This window comes from Carassius gibelio, chromosome A5 (assembly GCF_023724105.1).
Source record: "Carassius gibelio isolate Cgi1373 ecotype wild population from Czech Republic chromosome A5, carGib1.2-hapl.c, whole genome shotgun sequence".
Classification (NCBI taxonomy): Eukaryota; Metazoa; Chordata; class Actinopteri; order Cypriniformes; family Cyprinidae; genus Carassius; species Carassius gibelio.
This window is the reverse complement of record NC_068375.1, coordinates 14,038,220-14,057,122: the sequence shown is the minus strand read 5'-3', so window position 1 is coordinate 14,057,122 and position 18,903 is coordinate 14,038,220. Positions and strand designations below refer to the sequence as shown.

The following is an 18,903-nucleotide window of genomic DNA, read 5'->3' as shown; positions in this document are numbered from 1 at the left end:
TTATATTATATTACCTGAAAGTACACTGGCTTCAGCCCTGATGATGTGTGCCTTGTGCACTAAAGTTACTTAGCATAAAATAAAACAGCAATTTTAAAAAGGAACTTTTTTCTTTAATTACCCATCATTTCCATTTCTTTTGTCTGTTGATTATTGTTAACAAACAGCAATAGTCTTTATAAATGAATATTTAAATGAACAAAATGGATAAATTAGCAGCTGTCTAGACAGCCCAGTAGGCTCATTAGGCAACTATTGTTTGGACAGAGCATTAAAACGCAAAGTATACTGTCAAATAAAAAACACAACACCAAGTTTATGCATTGTTTTTTTCTTTAGTACTTACATATAAGGAGGGAAATACAACAGTTTCTTTTAAGGGAGGATACAGGATGTTGTAACAGTGCTCTGTACATTAAGGGTGTGTCAGCACATGGCTGACAGTACCGTGCTTCAGCAATCAGAGAGTACAGCTCAAATCTACACCACAACACAGCATGTGGTCAAGGCAAAGGCCTAGTAGCAGCTCCTCTTGAAAAAGAAAAATGTAAGTGCAGATATTGCAACTGCTGTTTTATTTACATACATACATAGTCGAAAGTAGAAAAAAACATGAAAGCAAAAATGTCCGGATGATGATATTACACCAAGGAAAATAATTTTAGAAACCAGAAAAGTGTATGAGCTGCTACCAGAGACTTGCTAGTAGTCATATCGAGTCTTATGTACCCCATCAGAAGACCTTAATAACACATTGGAAATGGTTCATTTTGATCATCAAGGTACATTTGAAAAGATTACATTCAGTTCTAAGCCTCCATGAAGTTAAAATGTGGGTCAAACTACACCTTTGACCAACACTCCAACTGTTTAGCAAAACCTTATACCTTGACGAGTTACATCATCAATTAACATTTCATCACAAGAAGGTTTACTCAACAGAATCTTTTGGGTTGAAGGGGGCTACAAATCATAGGAGATAGGTGGAGAGGTGTCAGTAATAAGTTATCTGTGACTTTAATCTGGAGTGCAAAGGAACCCTAATTGAATTAGTGGTGAGTTAAAAAAATAATAATTAAATAAAAATAATGTTATAATAATAATAGAATAAACATCTTTTATTAGGTGTACCTTTCTGGTTACAGGAAAATGACTAATAAGACTATTAAAACAAAGTCATGCATTAATTCTGCATGTTACAAATACAGCACAGTGGGGAAATAAACCTTTAATACAGAGTTTGACTTTAGGTGTCCTGAAGAAACTGGGGGACTGTAACCCTGAAACTAACCTGTGATAGGTCAACAACAATACAGCTATCATTTTTTTTCCGTTTTTGGTGCACTGCTCCAAAAAAGCTTTCAGAATCATTACCAGCTTACCCCTTTCTAAACTACTAAATGTTGAATGTTTTGGGCTTGATCTACTGTGCTACCACATTTTGTGGTGTTTTCTTTGAAAAAGCTTTAGTGAGCTTCAGAGTTCAAAATTCAAAGTATCTTGTTCAAAGAAATAAATCTCAAAACCTGCAGTTTACATTGTGGCAGATGTTAAAACTAGTTTTGAGATATTTCTTGGTATATTAACAAATGTAGTGTGTTTGCATAGCATTTTATCCTTACCAGAGATCTTAACTCTATTACCGCCTGGATGGGAATTCACGGTGAGATCAGTAAAGATACAGAAAAAGAGAAAAAGAAAAGAAAGCCTCACTGAAATTCAAGTATCTGCCTGCCGAGTCCCTGTATGGCATCTGCCTCCCCTATTCCTCAGGCTAATGGAGTAATCAAGAGTTAAGCTTCTGCAGTCGTTATGTACTGAACATGGTTTGTACACAGAAGGGAGGGTCTGGCACATGCATGTAATGCATGGTAACATGATATGTATTCTATTATAATTTCATGTGTGATTAGATAATTCTCACAATACTAACATATACAAAGTAAAAAACGAAAAAAAAAAAAAAAAATAGCGCTAATTGTGCCTGCAAGTCTCCATTCATGCAGAGGAATGTTGGAGAAGATATCTAGCTCCACAATGTTCAAGCTCCTGCCTTTCCTGTGCCAACACAAATTTAATTGAGATACAGACATCTGCAGAGTTGCTCCTGCATTGGCCCTTAACAATGGGAACAAATGTGGTGTCAGCACAGAATGCGGCTGTTACTATTGAGATCCGTTTAATAAGGCATTAGACTTAACCAAGACAGTGAGAGAAGCAAAGGTGGCATCCATATTGAGAATGACTATGAATTACCAAAGACAGATGAAAAACTAATTCAGCAACCAAGGCATGTGTTGAACCAAGATAATGCTGAAAAGAGGGGCAGGAGGATAAAACCATTCAACATTTACAACACTGACAAAGAATCCATGGCACGTTCTCACGAACGTCCCTGACAGTTTCGGTGGCTAAGTGTCAGGTTTATCAACTATGGCGAGAAAATGATCCATCTCAAAAACAAATTTGGGACAAAAGTAGAATCTGCACTTCAAAGGCCTCTTTGTTAGAAGAATCTGTTGAATTAAAAAAAAAAAAAGAGAGAGAAGAAGAAGAAGAAGAAGAATGGACACAGTGCCAAGACTCCAGGCATTCCTCTGAGAAAGATCCTATCCACAGTAGGGTGACCCATACATGATTGAGTACTTGAGGAATCCATTTGGATATCCTTTAAAGATTGTATAGTCACCCTTCTACTGAGCAGCAATCATACACTGCTACAGCCATTTTTGCTAGAATCCCAACTCGTCTTTGGCTTCCCTGGCAGCGTCATTAATATTTTTTTGTTTGTACAAGTGTCAATGTGTAAGGGAAACAGCACTGTGCAGAAAACCCCAACAAAACTGGACACTAGGCCTTGGTTGTTTTTCTTGTCAAATGTACCTCCTCTAGAGTGAAAATTAAGAGAGAAAAGTAGAAAGGAATGTCTTTAGAAAGCACATAGCCATATCAGGCTATTTCCTTTATCCTGCGCATGTAGTCATGCAGTTCCTCTGGGTCCTGAAAGCCCATGTCTTGGCATACCCACTGAATGTCCTCTTCATTGGCAATGGGGATGGAGTTGTAGGGTAAATCCTCTTTGGGATGGGTAAAGGTGGTAAACTTGACACGCTTGCGTTTGGAGGTCGGAGAGCTGGCGTCTTCTCCATGGTCTTTGGTTGAACCTCCGGAGCTGCCATCTCCTCGTCCATGGACTTGGCTTTGTACACTTGTTTGGGAGCTGCCGCTGCTGTGGTGGTCCCCATGACAGCAAGTCTGTACCCCCTCCAAGGTGTTGCTGGGGCTTTCCACTGTCTGAGGCGAGAGATCATTCTGAGTGCGGAGGGGTTCCCCGTTACCCAAGAACACCCAGTGGTGGGAATGGTCCATGTTGGCTTGGCCTTCAGGAGGGATGCGCTTATGGCGATACTTCAACACAAATACAATACAGTTTATAAGAAAGACCAGTATGGCAAGGCAAAACACCCCAAGAAGAGCATACATGCCGATTTCCAGGTCAGTCATGCTACGGGGACTGTGCACAAACTCATCATCCTCCTCGTCTTCTTCGGTTGGTTCTTCCGGATTGCTTATAGTAGGAAAGTTGGTGTAATCAATGGGCACACTTGCAGGCTGCTCGTTAGATGGCTCATACCCTCCACCACCTACGCTGGAATCAATAGCGGGCCTTCTTGTGTTGGCAGGAATTCGAGTGTCTATTTCAGTTTCTGTATCCACTTCCTCCTCAGAGTCTTCATCCAGTCCAAAGCGGACTTTGATGAACACGGGAGACATAGCAATGACACTCTTTCGTTTAGTCTTCTGGCAGGTTTCACAGATGGTCATCTCCACATGCACTACTTCTCCTGAGCCCTCACCTTCGGCCACGATGACTGGCCACCGTTGCTGGGGCTGATGAGCCACCGTAACCACCTTATCATCTGCTGTGGTGGCATTGAGGTTGTAGTCTTTAGGGTCGTACATACTCAGGGGGGCGGCGGTATTGTCACTGTAGTAAACCCAGATGGACAAACTGGCCTCCTACAAACACAGAATAAAAGAAATTGTGAGCATGAACTCAACCTTACACACCTTATAACAGTTAATCTTTGGTGCCTGTGGTTTTGGCAAGAAATGGCATCATATATGCCGGTTTATTGGCTCATTTTAAGAGTGACTGTTGGGCACCTTCAAAAGTTAGCTTTGAACTGGTTCATACCAGTATATGGCATACAATATCTATAATGTTGGAAATAATGTTCTTTCTTGCACAGACAAACCAGAGGCAATAATTGTGATTGAGACAACTGTCTTGACCAAGTAACATGTAGCTGACATCAGAAGGGCTTGCATGCTTTAGACCAGTAGAAACACAGGCTGAGGGGAAGTGGAACTGGCACAATGCTTTCAATCTTGTCACCCCATAACAAGCCTAAGCTTGCCTTCCTGTTTTGCTCTCTGCAAAAGGAACAGCACAACACCTTACTTCTGTTGGCAGGCAGACAAAATGAAACCACTCTGCCAGAGTGCTTTTAGTCAGAAATGAAGTGTTTATCTGCCTCCAGTCAGCTATGGACTGTTGTGAATCAGTAAAAAAATAAATAAAAAAAACTCTTCTGTCGCGTCACTAACTTCAAGGTTGTTCTGACATTCAGGCTCAGGCTCTGTCAACGCTGCTTGTCAAGATGAAGAGAGTCTTTGATATGCATGATCTGAATAATACATTGCAGACGACATGTTGTCCTCGTGGACCTTTCGAGATCACTCTAGCCACTAAATAAAATGGTATCAATCACAAATGGCCTTTGATTCTTCAGTCTTTGGGAGATGGCATTATAACTATAATATACATGGATGTCATTAGATTTCTAACTGTTATAAAATGTTTGAGATTTATCTTGAAGGTAATTTTGTATGCACTGTACATAACAAACTACGGATGTGAAATGTTCAAGCATCCAAGACACTTTGAAAACAGAATAATCGCTTACACCAGCATAGAACAAAATCAATTATTTAAGGCTGCCGGTGAGACAAAGGAAAGGGACATCTAAAATGTAAAAGAAAGAGCAAGCAAATCAGTAACACTTAAGAAGTGTTAACATTAGATAATGTAATCATCAACTAACACTTTGACAGCATTTATTAATAAAGGTGAATATTAATTTTCAAATTACATTTACAATTAAATTACATTAGTTTGAATAAATTGACATTATTAAATGTATTGTCAACAAACTTGAGTTAACAGCTAATGGTACATTTATTATCTCCATGAACATAAAACTGCAACATTTTTTAATACAAGTTCATTTCAATTTATATCTGGCATTCAAAATTTATATATATAGAAATTATAATGAACTTTAGATTAATTATTAAATTATATTAATACATTTCAACAAAGACAAACGCTGTTGTTGCTCTTCAGTGTTCATGACACCTAATGAATTAAAAACAACAAATTGAACATTTTTATACAGTGTAAAATGAAATGATCTCAAAGTTACTGTTATTTTGTGACTGCAGAGGTGAAGTAGGTAAGTGCACTGAGGGATTGAAATGATGGAGAGGCAGCAGTGGAGGAGGAGGAGGGTCATCAGTGATGTTTATAGCACAGTCTACACAAGCACTTAGGCTGATACATTGCGCTAATTAAAACCAAAGTTGGTGAAGCAAAGAGCGGGGGAGAACTGCTGGATTTTAATGTGTGAATTGAAAGCAGGCACCCTCGTCTGATGTTGGATGTTGGTCATAGGCTAAGTACAGAGCAGGAAAAAAGGTCCCGAGCTCTCGCAACAGGGCTCCGTGACCTGCCCAAGACATTGTATAAATTACCATGGCAGCATACGAGTTCCTCGCTGGAAAATGTGCTCCAATTAATGCTTTGAAAAGTTTATACAGCAAACACACAAAGCTCCCCTGATGGCAGAGAGCAGAAGTGGTGGTGTCTTCTTATTAAGCAAAATGCCTGCTTATTTGGTGTGTTGATATTAAAGGAGATTTGAATATGTCTGAATGCCAAACAAGCCTTTATTAAAGCAGTGAGGGTCGGCTGGAAGACTGAACTGAGGCTAATTTGCCAATGGTGTGTAACCTTCCTGAAGACTTGAATCATCAATATGAGGCTAAGTTCAGCCAGAGTTAACTCTTTTGGGAGCAGAATGATCCTGAGCAACAAAGAGGAATTTCACATAAATGTCACTTGCATAATTAGTGGAAGGGGCCAAAGGTTAGAGCTTTTCTCTGGACTCAGCTTCAGAGGACATGATGATGAATGATACTGTCATATTTAGACAATTATGTGAAGATACAAGTTCGTAAGTTTGTATGTTGTGTAGCCTGTAAATTAAGTTTAGCTTCTTTAGTCCAAATCAAAACAAGTGTTATCATTTCTACGCGTTCAAATCAGAATATGTGACTTGACATTGTACCTTCAGTGGGTCTTCATTCATAATGATGATTATACCATGAAAATTCAGCTAAAAAAAGAAGATGGGTTTACATGGTTTATAGGTGGTTTATAGATGTTTAAAGCAAGTGTTTGAGTTAGTGGACTAGCTTGTCTACTAGCAAATGAGCTGGTAAACCATCCTGGTCAAGTTTATGTCTCTAGACCAGTGTTATTTTAGTATCACTGATATACTTTTATAATTTTTGTTAATATTTTAAATTAATATTATTTACTAGTTATTAGTTATAAGTTTCTGTTTTCACTGTAAGTTTAGTTAGTGTTAGTGATTTTGTTTTATTGTGTCATTGCACTTTTTTAATGTTTATATAGTATTTATTTATGTAGTGTTTTATTATATTTAGTATTTGAATCATACTAGTTTATTTAGTTTTAGTTACTTTAATCCTTTAACTAAACAAAGAAACAAAAAACTATCTTAATTAAAAGAAGTTCAAGTTTTTTGTTTTATTTTATTAATTATTTCATTTCAGTTAAAATGTATTTTATTTCAAGAAATAATTTTTATTAGTATTTTTATTATTAGTTTTCATTTTAGATAACGATAATAAATCTGCCTTGGACCAGAAACAAACCTAATGCACTGCAATAATTTCCAGAAATTGGCTTGAGCACCTTACAGAGAGTCTTCAGTCTGGTTAAACACTCATTCATAGCTTAAGGCTTGCATAAAAGAAGAAAATAGCAGAGGATTTAACAAAATTCAATCAAGAAAGCATTATGAAATGCCATTTATTGTAGAAGATATGAAAAACAAAGAAGCAATCAACTATACCTGCTTAAGAGTGGAGAGAGTCTGTACACCAGTTGCCTTGGCAACCATAGTATGGCTGTTTCCAGGGCTTGGTTGAAGATTAAGTGCCAGTCCCGAGATGGCATGGACTCGTAACTCCACTATAGACACTTTCTCGTCTACCACAGAGAACTGTGTTTCACCCAGTACCGCCTCCACTGCCAGTGGGGATTCAACCTGAAAGCAACAAAACATGATGCATTTTTACAGTATGAAAGACCTTTTAAATGGAAGAAAATATAGGGAGCAGAGAAAATACAATGCCTGTCAAACAGAATGGTTTAGTGGATAATACCATATATTCAAGATTCAGCCCACTGAGTAAAGGAAGGATGGGAAAATACACCTTTTCTCCAGAGGACAGCCTGCACTCGGCCTCAACATAAATCTTCCATCTGACAGTTCAAACCCATTATGTCACATTTTCTTCACCTCCCACCACCGTTAAAGGTCACCAGGGATTTATCAAGTGAAAAGTCAAGTGGGGAGGCAAGACTAGGAGGGTCAGAAACTCTTGTGTGTGTGTGTGTGTGTATCTTTGCTGAACCATGAGACCCTGGCAATCCCAAGAGCCACAAAGTGTCAAGTTAGATAAAACCAGACGCAATATAGGGATGGTTTTTCACGTTTCATAATTTGGGAAGATTAACTTGAACTCGCTTTTTGCAAGACAAGAACAAATCAGCCTCCGTGGAGTGTTTTTTAGCCTCAAGAAAGACATAATCAGAGAGAGAAGTACATAGAGCTTGGATGAATTTTAAAACAGACTAAACCATTGCCAGTAGCTGACTCTTCAGTCTCTCCATAACAAACAGAAGTTTAAAGAATTATGACTAGTAAAAGAACACTTAAAGATGTTGACAGAAACTGAAGTTGTTCTTGCTTTGTCACCATCCGCAAATGTCAAAATGGCATTTGTGTCCTGAGTTAATTATCTTTCCTTTTCAATTACAGCTATTCCAAACAAAGAACAATTAACTTCATGCTCTTGGCTTAATCAAAGCAAAGCTGGTTACACTTAACCACATAGGAAGGAGCAGTTCAGTTTAGTTCAGTATCAGTTTAGCCTAATGAAGTCCATAATGACTTTTAATGGTGTTCAAAAAATCTCCAAGCTCAGCAGCAAACATTTTCATCCAACCTGCTATTACTTCCCGCTTTAAAATTACCCATTTCCATTAGTTTTATGCACTAGGCATGCTGTTGATTTTATTTTGTCTGTGAAGTGGCCATTCTCAGCCATCTTTTGGCGTAAAAACACAATCCAATCAATTTTTCAGTTTTCTTTCACTGACGCACACAGTGATCTCTGAGTGTGTAGTGGACGCCAGGGAACTAAACCCAGGCTTTTCCTAATCCAGCCTAGACTTGCGATCCATATGTCCCAGATGCACATTGTTTGTGTCCTGCTGCACTAATGTTTTGAAGCAGGCTGTTACAGTTCATTGACCATCCAGTCCTATACAATCCCATCTCCTTTCCTCAGGTTGCAGGAAGACCATATGAATGTATAATTGAACTGAACTGCTTTGTTCCTGCATTTTTCATTTCCTGCATTCAAGGCAAGCTTTAAAGATACAGCACATTTGAAACAGAGAAAAGGAATGACAGACAGAAAAAGGGAAATTAAAAACAAATTCTTGCCAGAATGGCTCATTTGTTTGGTATCCAGGCGGTTGCAATTAGTTTTATTACACTTGCTGATATACCAGCTTTTGATGTTTGTATTATAACCAGATCTTTGGATGCTTGAATTGAGTGTGTTCAAGGGCTAAAAAGGGTCTGCCTATTCCCCGAAAACCTAATTACAGTACTTGATAGACCTGGCATGCCAATTAAGTTGTAGGAAACACAAATTCAGGCCTGCAAGGTTAGCATTGTACTCTTAATGCTTTTCTAGATCGATTCACAAGACCAAAGAACAGGTCATCAATACTTTCTGCTTTTCATAAGCTCCTCAAAACAATGTGTCGCGAGAAATAATCAAAGCTTATAGGTTGTGTGTCTTTGTGCTTAGGTCATAGTGACAAGTGGATGATCAGCGCTATGGCAAATGAAGATCAAAGACCCAACAAATAAGCTAAAAAGCCTCAGTATGAGTTATAAACAACATTATTCATACCTTTCCTTTCCTTTCCTATCCATTTATTTTTTCCTAAGGGTGAAGTGATGTTATGTGTTCAGTGTGGTTTATTTTGAGTTCACATTCAGCAAAAACATTCCAATTCTAAAATTGGCCATTAATTATTAATGACCTTTGCAGTTTTCCCTAATTTAATTAGCAAACTTTTTATTTTATGCTCAAATTTGTTTATGTGGAAAAACAAACACTTCCTGAAGCCAAACATACAGACAACACTGTGAAGAGGTTTGATCAAGCTGTCAAGAACAATCAAATCTCCCTCTGTTAGGACACGATGAACTGATTGTGTGCTACTTGAATGGAGAGAAAACGTCACTTTCATGAACGATTCCCCCAATTTAACACCACTGAAGTTTTATACCACACAGATAATTCTCTTCCCAAACATCCCAGTTTCTGAATTGCCTAATGGGACTAAATATGCATATGAATAGCATTCTAAAGTATGGAATTACATTTGGTTCAATAAAAATTAGCTAACTTTTTAATTGTGAGAACTTTTAAAATAAACCCTTATTGATTAAAAAAAAATTATAATAATAAATTCAAAAATAAATAATAAAACTACATAAATTGGATTAAATAAATGTGCCTAAGACATATTGCATTATGTTTTGACAGGTATAAAACTATGATTAAGGACCGATGTCCAGTAATATTGGATTAAAAGAATGTAATACAGCAGAATTAAATTGTTGGTTAAATAGTATTGAAAGCTCATCAAAACATGACCCCCCCCCCCCCATTAATACATCAATCTTGTATTAACACCATCTGTTTATATTTGTATTCTACCTTCAGAGCTGATGATCCAAGCTCGTTGGCCACTAGCACCGTCCTGTCCACCAACTCAGCCACCCTGGCGTCCACCACCTTCAGAGAGTCTTGCACCAGCTCTGTCACATCCACTTGCCAGTCAGGACCGAGCATAGTGATCATCTGGTTTGTGCCTTCAGTAGAGGTTGTGTGGAACTGGGTCAGAACCTTAACCTGAGCTCTCTGGTACTGAAGTGTACATCCCCGGCTCACTTTACGGTCATCATCATCATCGTCATCGCTGTCTCTGGCAGTTCTGAGGAGATGAGGGAGAGGTCATTATGACTTACTATAAATTAGAATTTCACACTAGAATTTATGTTCCACTAACTTCAATTCATAAGAATGATAATGTGGAAGAGCGGGTACACATACATATCTATACAGATCTATAACAACAGTTATTCATCCAATGATGTACAAATAATGCATAAGTGCATATATAAGTCATATATTCAGTAACACTGCACAGATCAGTGAACTTTTTGTTTGGTTGATGATGCCATAATGAGTACTGTCCTGGTTTCCAAGATTGCAATTGCGGTTAACACAGTTTTTTTTTTGCAAGTTTGTGACATTACCTAATTAAGTTGTATTTTACAAGTGCATTAGTTCTTAAAATAATTGAAAGTGCATGCAAATAAACAATGCTCCATTTGTTGTGAATTCCCCCACAAAGTTTGTTAGAACTACCAGCATCAAAACGTGCATCATCTGGAGACCTGTTTAAGCAAAGGTTTTGCATCAATGACTCTTGTATGGCATACAATCACATTCAATCACATTCAGTATATCGAATCTGCTCCTTCAGCAGCTTGACACCATGTGAAGTAAGTGAGAGGAAGCAGGATAAGGGCTGACTGGATCTTGAAAGCTGAATGCCACTTCAACCATTCCACACACATAACTTATTAATCAGATAACTGGAGATGTAGAGACAGCTGTCTGCCTGTGACTGACAAAGCATGTCCTGCCCATCAATTAGCCTAAATTGAGCTGAATGTAAAGCACTGTGTTATAATGTAAGGAGCCACACAGCAACAAAAAAAGATTGTCAGGCACACAAATGCAGAAGTAGAAGACTTATGAAAGTAGAAAGCTATTGGCGATCAGCACTTTGCTCTCTTCTGAGTTAAACACAGGCTCCTGTTGGCATGGAGGTGAAAAACAAGAGGCTATCGCATCAGTTGAAGAGTTCTGAACAAGGCAGAAAGAAGCTCTCTGTGTTCTTGAGGACAGTTGTACTCTCTTTTCTCCTCATACAGGTTAATATGAGTTTCAGAGCAGAAGAACACCCCTCAAGAGTGGAGCTTTGCTTGAACTCATTACGAGTTTTCATGGAGATTTCATGCACGCGAACCTGGTCATCCAATAAAAATCAGTGTCCAGTTTTGCAGTCACATCACTGTTTCACCAGAGTAGTGAGCTACATCGATCATTCTGTGTGGAAGCCCAATGCAAGAAACCTGCCAAATGACATGTCCAACCTTTGGGCAGTGTAGTGGAAAAAAATGGACTGAGCAGAGGAGGGAAGAAAGGAGGAGAAAAGGGAAATAAGAATAAGCTATTTTCAAACAGACAGCGGATTCTGTGGTCTTTTCACATCTGGTTAGTTGTTTGTTCACATTAAAATATATGAAAATATGATTTTCAAAAAAAAAAAAAAGAAACATTTGGGATGTAACATATGTAACATCATACCTTAAACACTCTCATGTGAAATTCACTATGAATAAGTGAATAAATTAATGGTTTAGAATATGGATACATGTGTAAACTACAGAAATGCCTTTGATGCATGTGTTTCCCACCCTGAATGGCGGCTGAGATTTTGAAGCCCAAAAAAGTGCATCAATCCATCATAAAAATAACTCCACATGGTTCTAGGAGTTACTAAAAGCCTTCTGAAGCAAAGGGATGCGTTTGTGTAAGACAAATATCCCTATTTAAACCTTTACAAACATTAATATCTATTTTCCTCTAGCTGTCGTACACACATTCATGATGGAGGTAAATAGGATTGTAATTCATGGGTTAATTTTTATTTTTGGGTGAACTATCCCTTTAATGTAAAATGTTACCATTTTCTTTTACTGAAGTGTGTAAAATGTATATAGGACAACATATAAATTTCATGTCAACCTTAATTTTATTAGGTTCTCTTTAAAACAAACCATTTTCCAGGTCAAAAACAGATTACGCTATTAGTGTCATCATCCACACAAATTTATAAGCTTACATTATTTACACACACATTATTTTCTGAAAAACCTTCTTCTAAAGTTGTTCTATTTAAAAAGGAACTGAAAGAAATCATGAGATTAATCAGGATCAGCTGGTACCCTGGTTGGTTCTTATGCACCGTAGCTCAAGATGTCAGGATGAATATGAAAAGTGACAAAATGTTCAGTTTTGTCGTCATCTCTTTCCTTACATAGTGGCACCTATTATCTTATGCCTTTTGGCAAATTCAGCAGATTTGATTTCTTAAGTTGCAAAACGCCAGTGCAGATACTGGGACAAAGATCGGAACTGGAAAACAAATCAGATTTGGAACTGATCACACTGAGATTGTACGTGTGAACAAAGCCTGGGAGATCTTGGGTCCTGGGAGGAAGCAAATCAAAGGCACTCGAATTGAGGTCAAATGCAAATGTAATGACATACTTGTGTCGTGTGTGTGTGTCTTGTTTGTATGAAACAGGAAAAAACACTGAAATCATAAGAGCACTGAGAGACTTTGCATACAATGGCGTGCTAACAGGGAACTTCAATTTATATTTAATTAAGTGAGCTAAATGCATCCTAGCACACACACACAGATATACATGTGTACACACACACACACACACACACACACAGTTAATGAGAATAAATTATTCATACAGTGATATATTCTATTTTTTCTGTTTCCTACATATTTTTTTATACGCACATAAATTCTACATTAGTGCACAATCAAGATAATTATTTTTATTTGTTCTGATATGTTTTTAAATGTTACAATGTTGCTTAGGAGCCAACGTGACAAAGATAAATCTCTACAGCAGAATTTTTAAAGGTTGACTTTTTTTCTATCCTTGCATACATGCGTCACACCACCAGCCCTACATGAAGGCTAGATGTAGATTGACGATTTGCTCCCAAATTGGATTAGCATAACAGAATCAGATCATATTTCCATTTTAAATGGCCCATTTGAATGAATTTAATTAGAGATTTGCATAAAAAAGAAAGACCTCTTTAAGGGAGTCAATAATGATACTAGTGAGTTACCAGAATATTTTCCATCGTGATAAATTCTGGAGAGGTTCCTCATGAAAAATGCCTGTGCTGATATTCTGCCGTGCATGGTGTGACAACACGCTGCATCAATTTGTCACAATCACAGTAAATAGGATGTATGAAAAATGACATTCGGGTCTCATGCGGCATCAGCTCTATAGCCACATTGTAACTAGCACAGCCCTTAGTGACCCAGCTTTAAATCTTTTAACAACTCCACTAATTAAACTATAACACTGTTTTATCACCCTCGTAACCCCGATAAGTATTAAGAAGACTGAAATAAACAAGCAACAAAATAAAAGAAAACATGCATTAGAAGAGCTATCAGGGAAATCAATATGCATAAAAAAAGTACAAGTGCAAGTATTATCGCACACTCAGATCATCGAAGTGTCTTACCTGCGGTCGGGTAGGATGGGCACCCTCCAGCCCTTGATGAAGCTCAGTTTGTTGTCTGAGAGCTCCACTTTAAGGGGCAGTTTGGGCACCCAGACTGTGAGCTCAAGAGGGGCACTCAGGTGCTCATAGCTGAAAATGACTCGAGCGTTCATGGAGCCACGCGTCTCTTTTCCATTCACAAACACATAGTCACAGTTCATGGACACCTGTTGAGGAAAGCAAAGAGAGATCTGATTGCTTTCACTGCATTCTCTGGAGAGGCTGCAAAATACAAAAGCTCTTCACAGGGAACTGCAAGTTGATGTCGGTTTGAAGTGGGGCTGTAAACTAAACCTTTTATTTGAATACATTTAGAATTAATCACATATATCAATATTTGCCAAGAAAAGCCCCCCAAATTGATGCTGGCTACACAACAGACTGCTTATCTAATAGTCTACACAGCATTGCTTCACCAAAATGTGGACTTATATGTGGACTGAAAGGGCTTAGAGCCATTTTTCAGCATCTCACGCAATGAGCAACACATTTTTAAGATGCAGTGTTATAAATGTTTTTTGAGACCACTGCATTGCGCTACCTTCAGAATGCATCCTATGTAAATGGCTCCACAATCATTTTATAAATGTGGTTTGCAATGCCAAATAGCCTGTAGCACAGTACGGGCAAGGAGGTAAAAGCAGAATTTTTTTTTTACCACATGCATCATATATATATATTTTTTATATAATAGTTGTATTAAATTAACACATTCAATTGAAAGGTGTAGTTTCTTATTTTGCTTTCAAATCAATTGGCACTAGAAAGGGTTAAAGTGTCATTCTGATTTACTCTCAAAAGCATCAAGTAAAATATGACAATAATGCATTGAAAAGTATTTTTAATAGCAAAAGAGTCCTTTTTTACTTAAATCAAGTTTCCTAAAATAACACCCCATAGGAATTGGGTCTGACATTGACCCCCACCCCCCAGGAAGTGCTTGTAATACCAAGTTTTAGACATTGCTCAAATAAGTACAAGCTAGAAAAAGAAGCAATATATAAAGCAGTCTTTAATAATAAATTATTTACTGTAATAGATAGTCAAAGCTTTGCTTTGGGGTACCTTATATGATTTATCCCGGGGTCTTATGAACCTGACACTGTTTATCAGAGAACATAATCTACTTCACATGGAGGTCGGGAGCTGCAGTCTATCCAAGACTAGAGATTCATCATAGTGGGGAATATCAGAGTAATAAAATATGTAGACTTGCTAGACAGCTACCTCTATTATCCATACCATCAAAATCGAGAATTGATCAGATGAGATGGACCTCTCTCCCCTGTAGCCTTTAGGAGAATCAGCGGGAAAACTCCTACTTGCCCACTTCATTTCTTTTTTAAAGGGACTGCTATTCAGTGGGAAAAAACTATGAATCATACTTCTGAAAAAACTGACATATGAAGAAAGTATAGTGAGGATAACAGCAGTGAGAGGGAGGTACAGAGAGCACTTTTCATGTTCATATGAAACATTTCCTTGGCCTTAACCTAGATGTGAAGAATCAGTTAATCTTGATAGTAAGGTTCTGATAGTTGCAAAATGTCTTTCATTGAGATTTATTAAGATTAGTATTCTTTTCTTTAACTTTCTTAACTTTTATCTTAATTTCTTTTCTTTTTTTTCTTTTTTTTTTAATGCAAAAATTAGGGCCGGGACTTTAACGCGTTAATTGAGATTAATTAATTACACAAAAAATAACGCGTTAACTAAGATTAATTAATTACAGGAAAAAAAATTCCGCATTTTTAATAACTTATTTTTGCACCGCGGAACGTTTCTCACTGGATGAGTGTCGCCGGACCGATTATACTGAAGCACCAACTAGTGTTCGCATATCACCGCAGCACATCGAGCCTCAAGTATCACCTAAACGCAAAACATAGCAGCTAGCGTGGACTTTACACTTTATGTTGAACTATGTATTATTTTGTTGGTGCAACTGGCAGTTTATGTTGAACTCTTTATCGTTTTGGCCAAGGTTATTGAGAGTTGGACCTGAGTATGTTATGGCCTCTGAAGCAACAGAGAGATGTTTTCTAATAGTCAGTAGCCTCTTTCACACAGTAATACCAGCAAAATTCCGTAAAATTACCAGAACGACTTTACAGGTAAATTCAAAAATGCGCTGTTCACACAGTCAACGACATTCCGTCTTTTTTCCAGAAAAGCACCATTCACACATCCATTCCAAAATACCGGTAAATTCTGTGACGTAATTAATCTCTAAACAGCTGTGCTTGTATTTTTAAACACGGAGGGTAATACGTGTTCAGTATTTCTGTTTATGGTTTAATTTTTTTTTTAAATTTATTATTCATGTAACTGCTTTTGTTACAGAGACATCGTAATAGATGACTGTTTTGAATAATTAGTATAGCTACTCCCCATTAATAAAACACCCGATGCTGTCTGGAGCTGACCAATTTAGTGAAAATCGGATTGAAAGGATTAATAGCACAATGAAGTTGCGATTGTAAATTGCAGTCTGTAAGACGCACTTTGCAGAAAAGGTGCATTCACAAATGTAGCCTGATCCAAATTCATATCAAATAGTCTATCAGCGCAGATAAACATGTTGTGCGTATAAATTGAGTTCAAAATATGTCCCAAAGCACCGGAAAAATTACCATGAATGTGACAGAGGGAAATAGTAAAAATATATTTGAATTATTTACTAATAGACTAGTGTTTTCTGAGTCTGTCATCTGCCCAAGGATGAAGTTGCCTGACTCCTCATTAGATGCGCCTCCTAAACGGATTATGATTGTATTTAGATTTTTTGTTGTTTGTTTTTATTATTTCGTTAAGTAGTAATTAAAAGCTTTCTATAGATATATTTATCATGTCTGTGAGGCATGTATTCGCTGTGTTTCGGTATTTTGTAAGCTCTCCTGTTCAAGATGAGACGGCAGAAAGCATGTTTGTTTTCTTTATTTTATATTTCTTTATTTTATATTTCTTTATTTTATATTTCTTTGTTATATCATGATCGCGCTGGCACCTATGTCCCAAAAAAGCGTGCTTTATCTTGCGTTCTCCGCACAAAATATACATATAGCGCGCATCTGGGTTCAACGTTAAAACATCGTTATGCTTGAACTGTTTTATATCTGTAGATTTTATTTTAGACAATTCGTGATGATTTGAGAAGGCTAAACATAGGCTATGTACTCTCTCTCTGTGCTGGCCGCTTTAAAAAAAAACTTAGCCTATATGCCTGTTTAACGATCAAAAACTGCTCCAAACAGTAGTATGAGCTGTTTTGGGAGAATTGGAAAAAAAGACGTGCTGAACATCCTCAAGTGAGTTGCGGGGCAAACCGAAAGTTGAAGCCGAATGTCAAGCACTCTTCTTCACTGCTCCGACTTCTCGTTTGTGCCCTATCTGTTTTTCCCTATGTAAAAACTAAAATTAAAATTAAGTTGTAAAATTAAGTTGTAAAACTTAAAGTTATTGTTTTTATTATTTATTGTGTTCGGCATGGTGGGCAGCGTGTGATTTCATGCCGTGCCGCGGGTTGAGATCCACGTAGAGCTAGGCCTACAAGATTTGTGGAGTAGCAGAACCCCCAAATAGACGGACAAAAGTCATAATGGGAACAAGAAATACTCCCAATACTACTTCGTTTGTGATGGTCGTTTATTTTTTAGATATTAAGACACAATGTTTTCAGTTTATTGATGACCTGACTTTGTCGGCGACAGTTACAGTTATTTTATCATATGTTACTGCATCACTAACAGTTTCTCTCAGATGACGACAAATTAGGCTACTTCATCCTACCGGATAATAGGAAGCGCCTTAATTTCACTGTCGCTTCAGTTGGATGGATGACATTTATTTTATTTTCTTAAACATTGGGTGAATGCTTGATGATTGGAAGACGTCTTACGTCACCGCGTTCTGAACTCTTACGTGCTCCTACCGGTAATTTTCATTCTGCGTTCACACACAGCAGAATTCCGAATTTACTGGTAATGTTACAACTTCTCATACCGTTAAATTTCCTGAACGAATTTACCGGTATTTTTTAAAAGATCCTGTTCACACATGAACTCTTTATGGAAATTTACCAGTAATTTTCCGGAAACGTCTGTATGTGTGAAAGGGCTTACTGTTTCCAATGTTCTGAATGTAATTGACAGTATTGTGTTTTACTTAAAAAAACACTTTACAGAAGGTTCCAGCACCTATAAGCTTCCTGAATTTCTGAAATGTACTATTTCTAAATTGTTTCTAAATATGCTTTTGCTACACTTCATGGCAAAAATTGCACTGGTCTGGCTAGACTTGGTTGAACAAAAATAAACAATATTTTGTTGCTTAAGCTTATGTATTCAGTCATTATTCAATGGTATACTATAAATCCATGTGAAAAAAAATTACTTATTACTGTTTTCAGGTCAAATATTTATATGCGATTAAAATGCGATTAATTTCGATTAATTAATTACAAAGCCTCTAATTAATTAGATTAATTTTTTTAATCGAGTCCCGGCCCTAGCAAAAATACATTCTCCTATTTTATCTTAATATGTAACATAAAGATCAGAACTGCATAATAGGTCAGCCGGGAAAAATGAATGATTAACTGATTGGTTCTTCCAAGCCAGCACCGTTTTACACGTGTTTTTTTGTTCATTTGAATTTTCTCTCTTTTCCTTTCTTTCCTTCACTTTTAAATAGCTTAAAAGCACCATGTGCATTTTACTTTCACTTTTGAATTAGTACCTGTTTGGCATCAATTGCTTGAATGTAGCAACAAAATACAACATCTAATATCAAAATTGTGGCGGTAACACCGTTCTCACCATCAATGCCATCTATTGCGGGAAGTACAGAGGGTCCTATGTGTTTGTTCAACCACTGGCAGACGGGGGGAATGTTTGAAAAAAAAGATATTTTTGCAATGTTATTTGGCATTGCTAGAGGAAATTAAACCTTTAAATTTTAGTTTACTCGTTACAA

The 18,903-nt window shown here is 37.3% G+C and overlaps 1 protein-coding gene across 2 annotated transcripts in view; it reads right to left on the bottom strand.

The window, feature by feature from the left end:
• Positions 1-315: 315 nt before the first annotated feature.
• LOC127995565 (transmembrane protein 132E) overlaps positions 316-18,903 on the bottom strand; it is a 328,811-nt gene continuing 310,223 nt past the window's right edge. For both annotated transcript variants that reach the window (XM_052591884.1, XM_052591885.1), the window contains 4 exons: positions 13,891-14,096; positions 10,183-10,459; positions 7,227-7,421; positions 316-4,020 (listed from right to left, as the gene is read on the bottom strand). In XM_052591884.1, the coding sequence (XP_052447844.1) occupies positions 2,950-4,020; positions 7,227-7,421; positions 10,183-10,459; positions 13,891-14,096 (1,749 nt within the window). In that variant the 3' untranslated portion in view covers positions 316-2,949. The remainder of the gene's footprint in view (positions 4,021-7,226; positions 7,422-10,182; positions 10,460-13,890; positions 14,097-18,903) is intronic.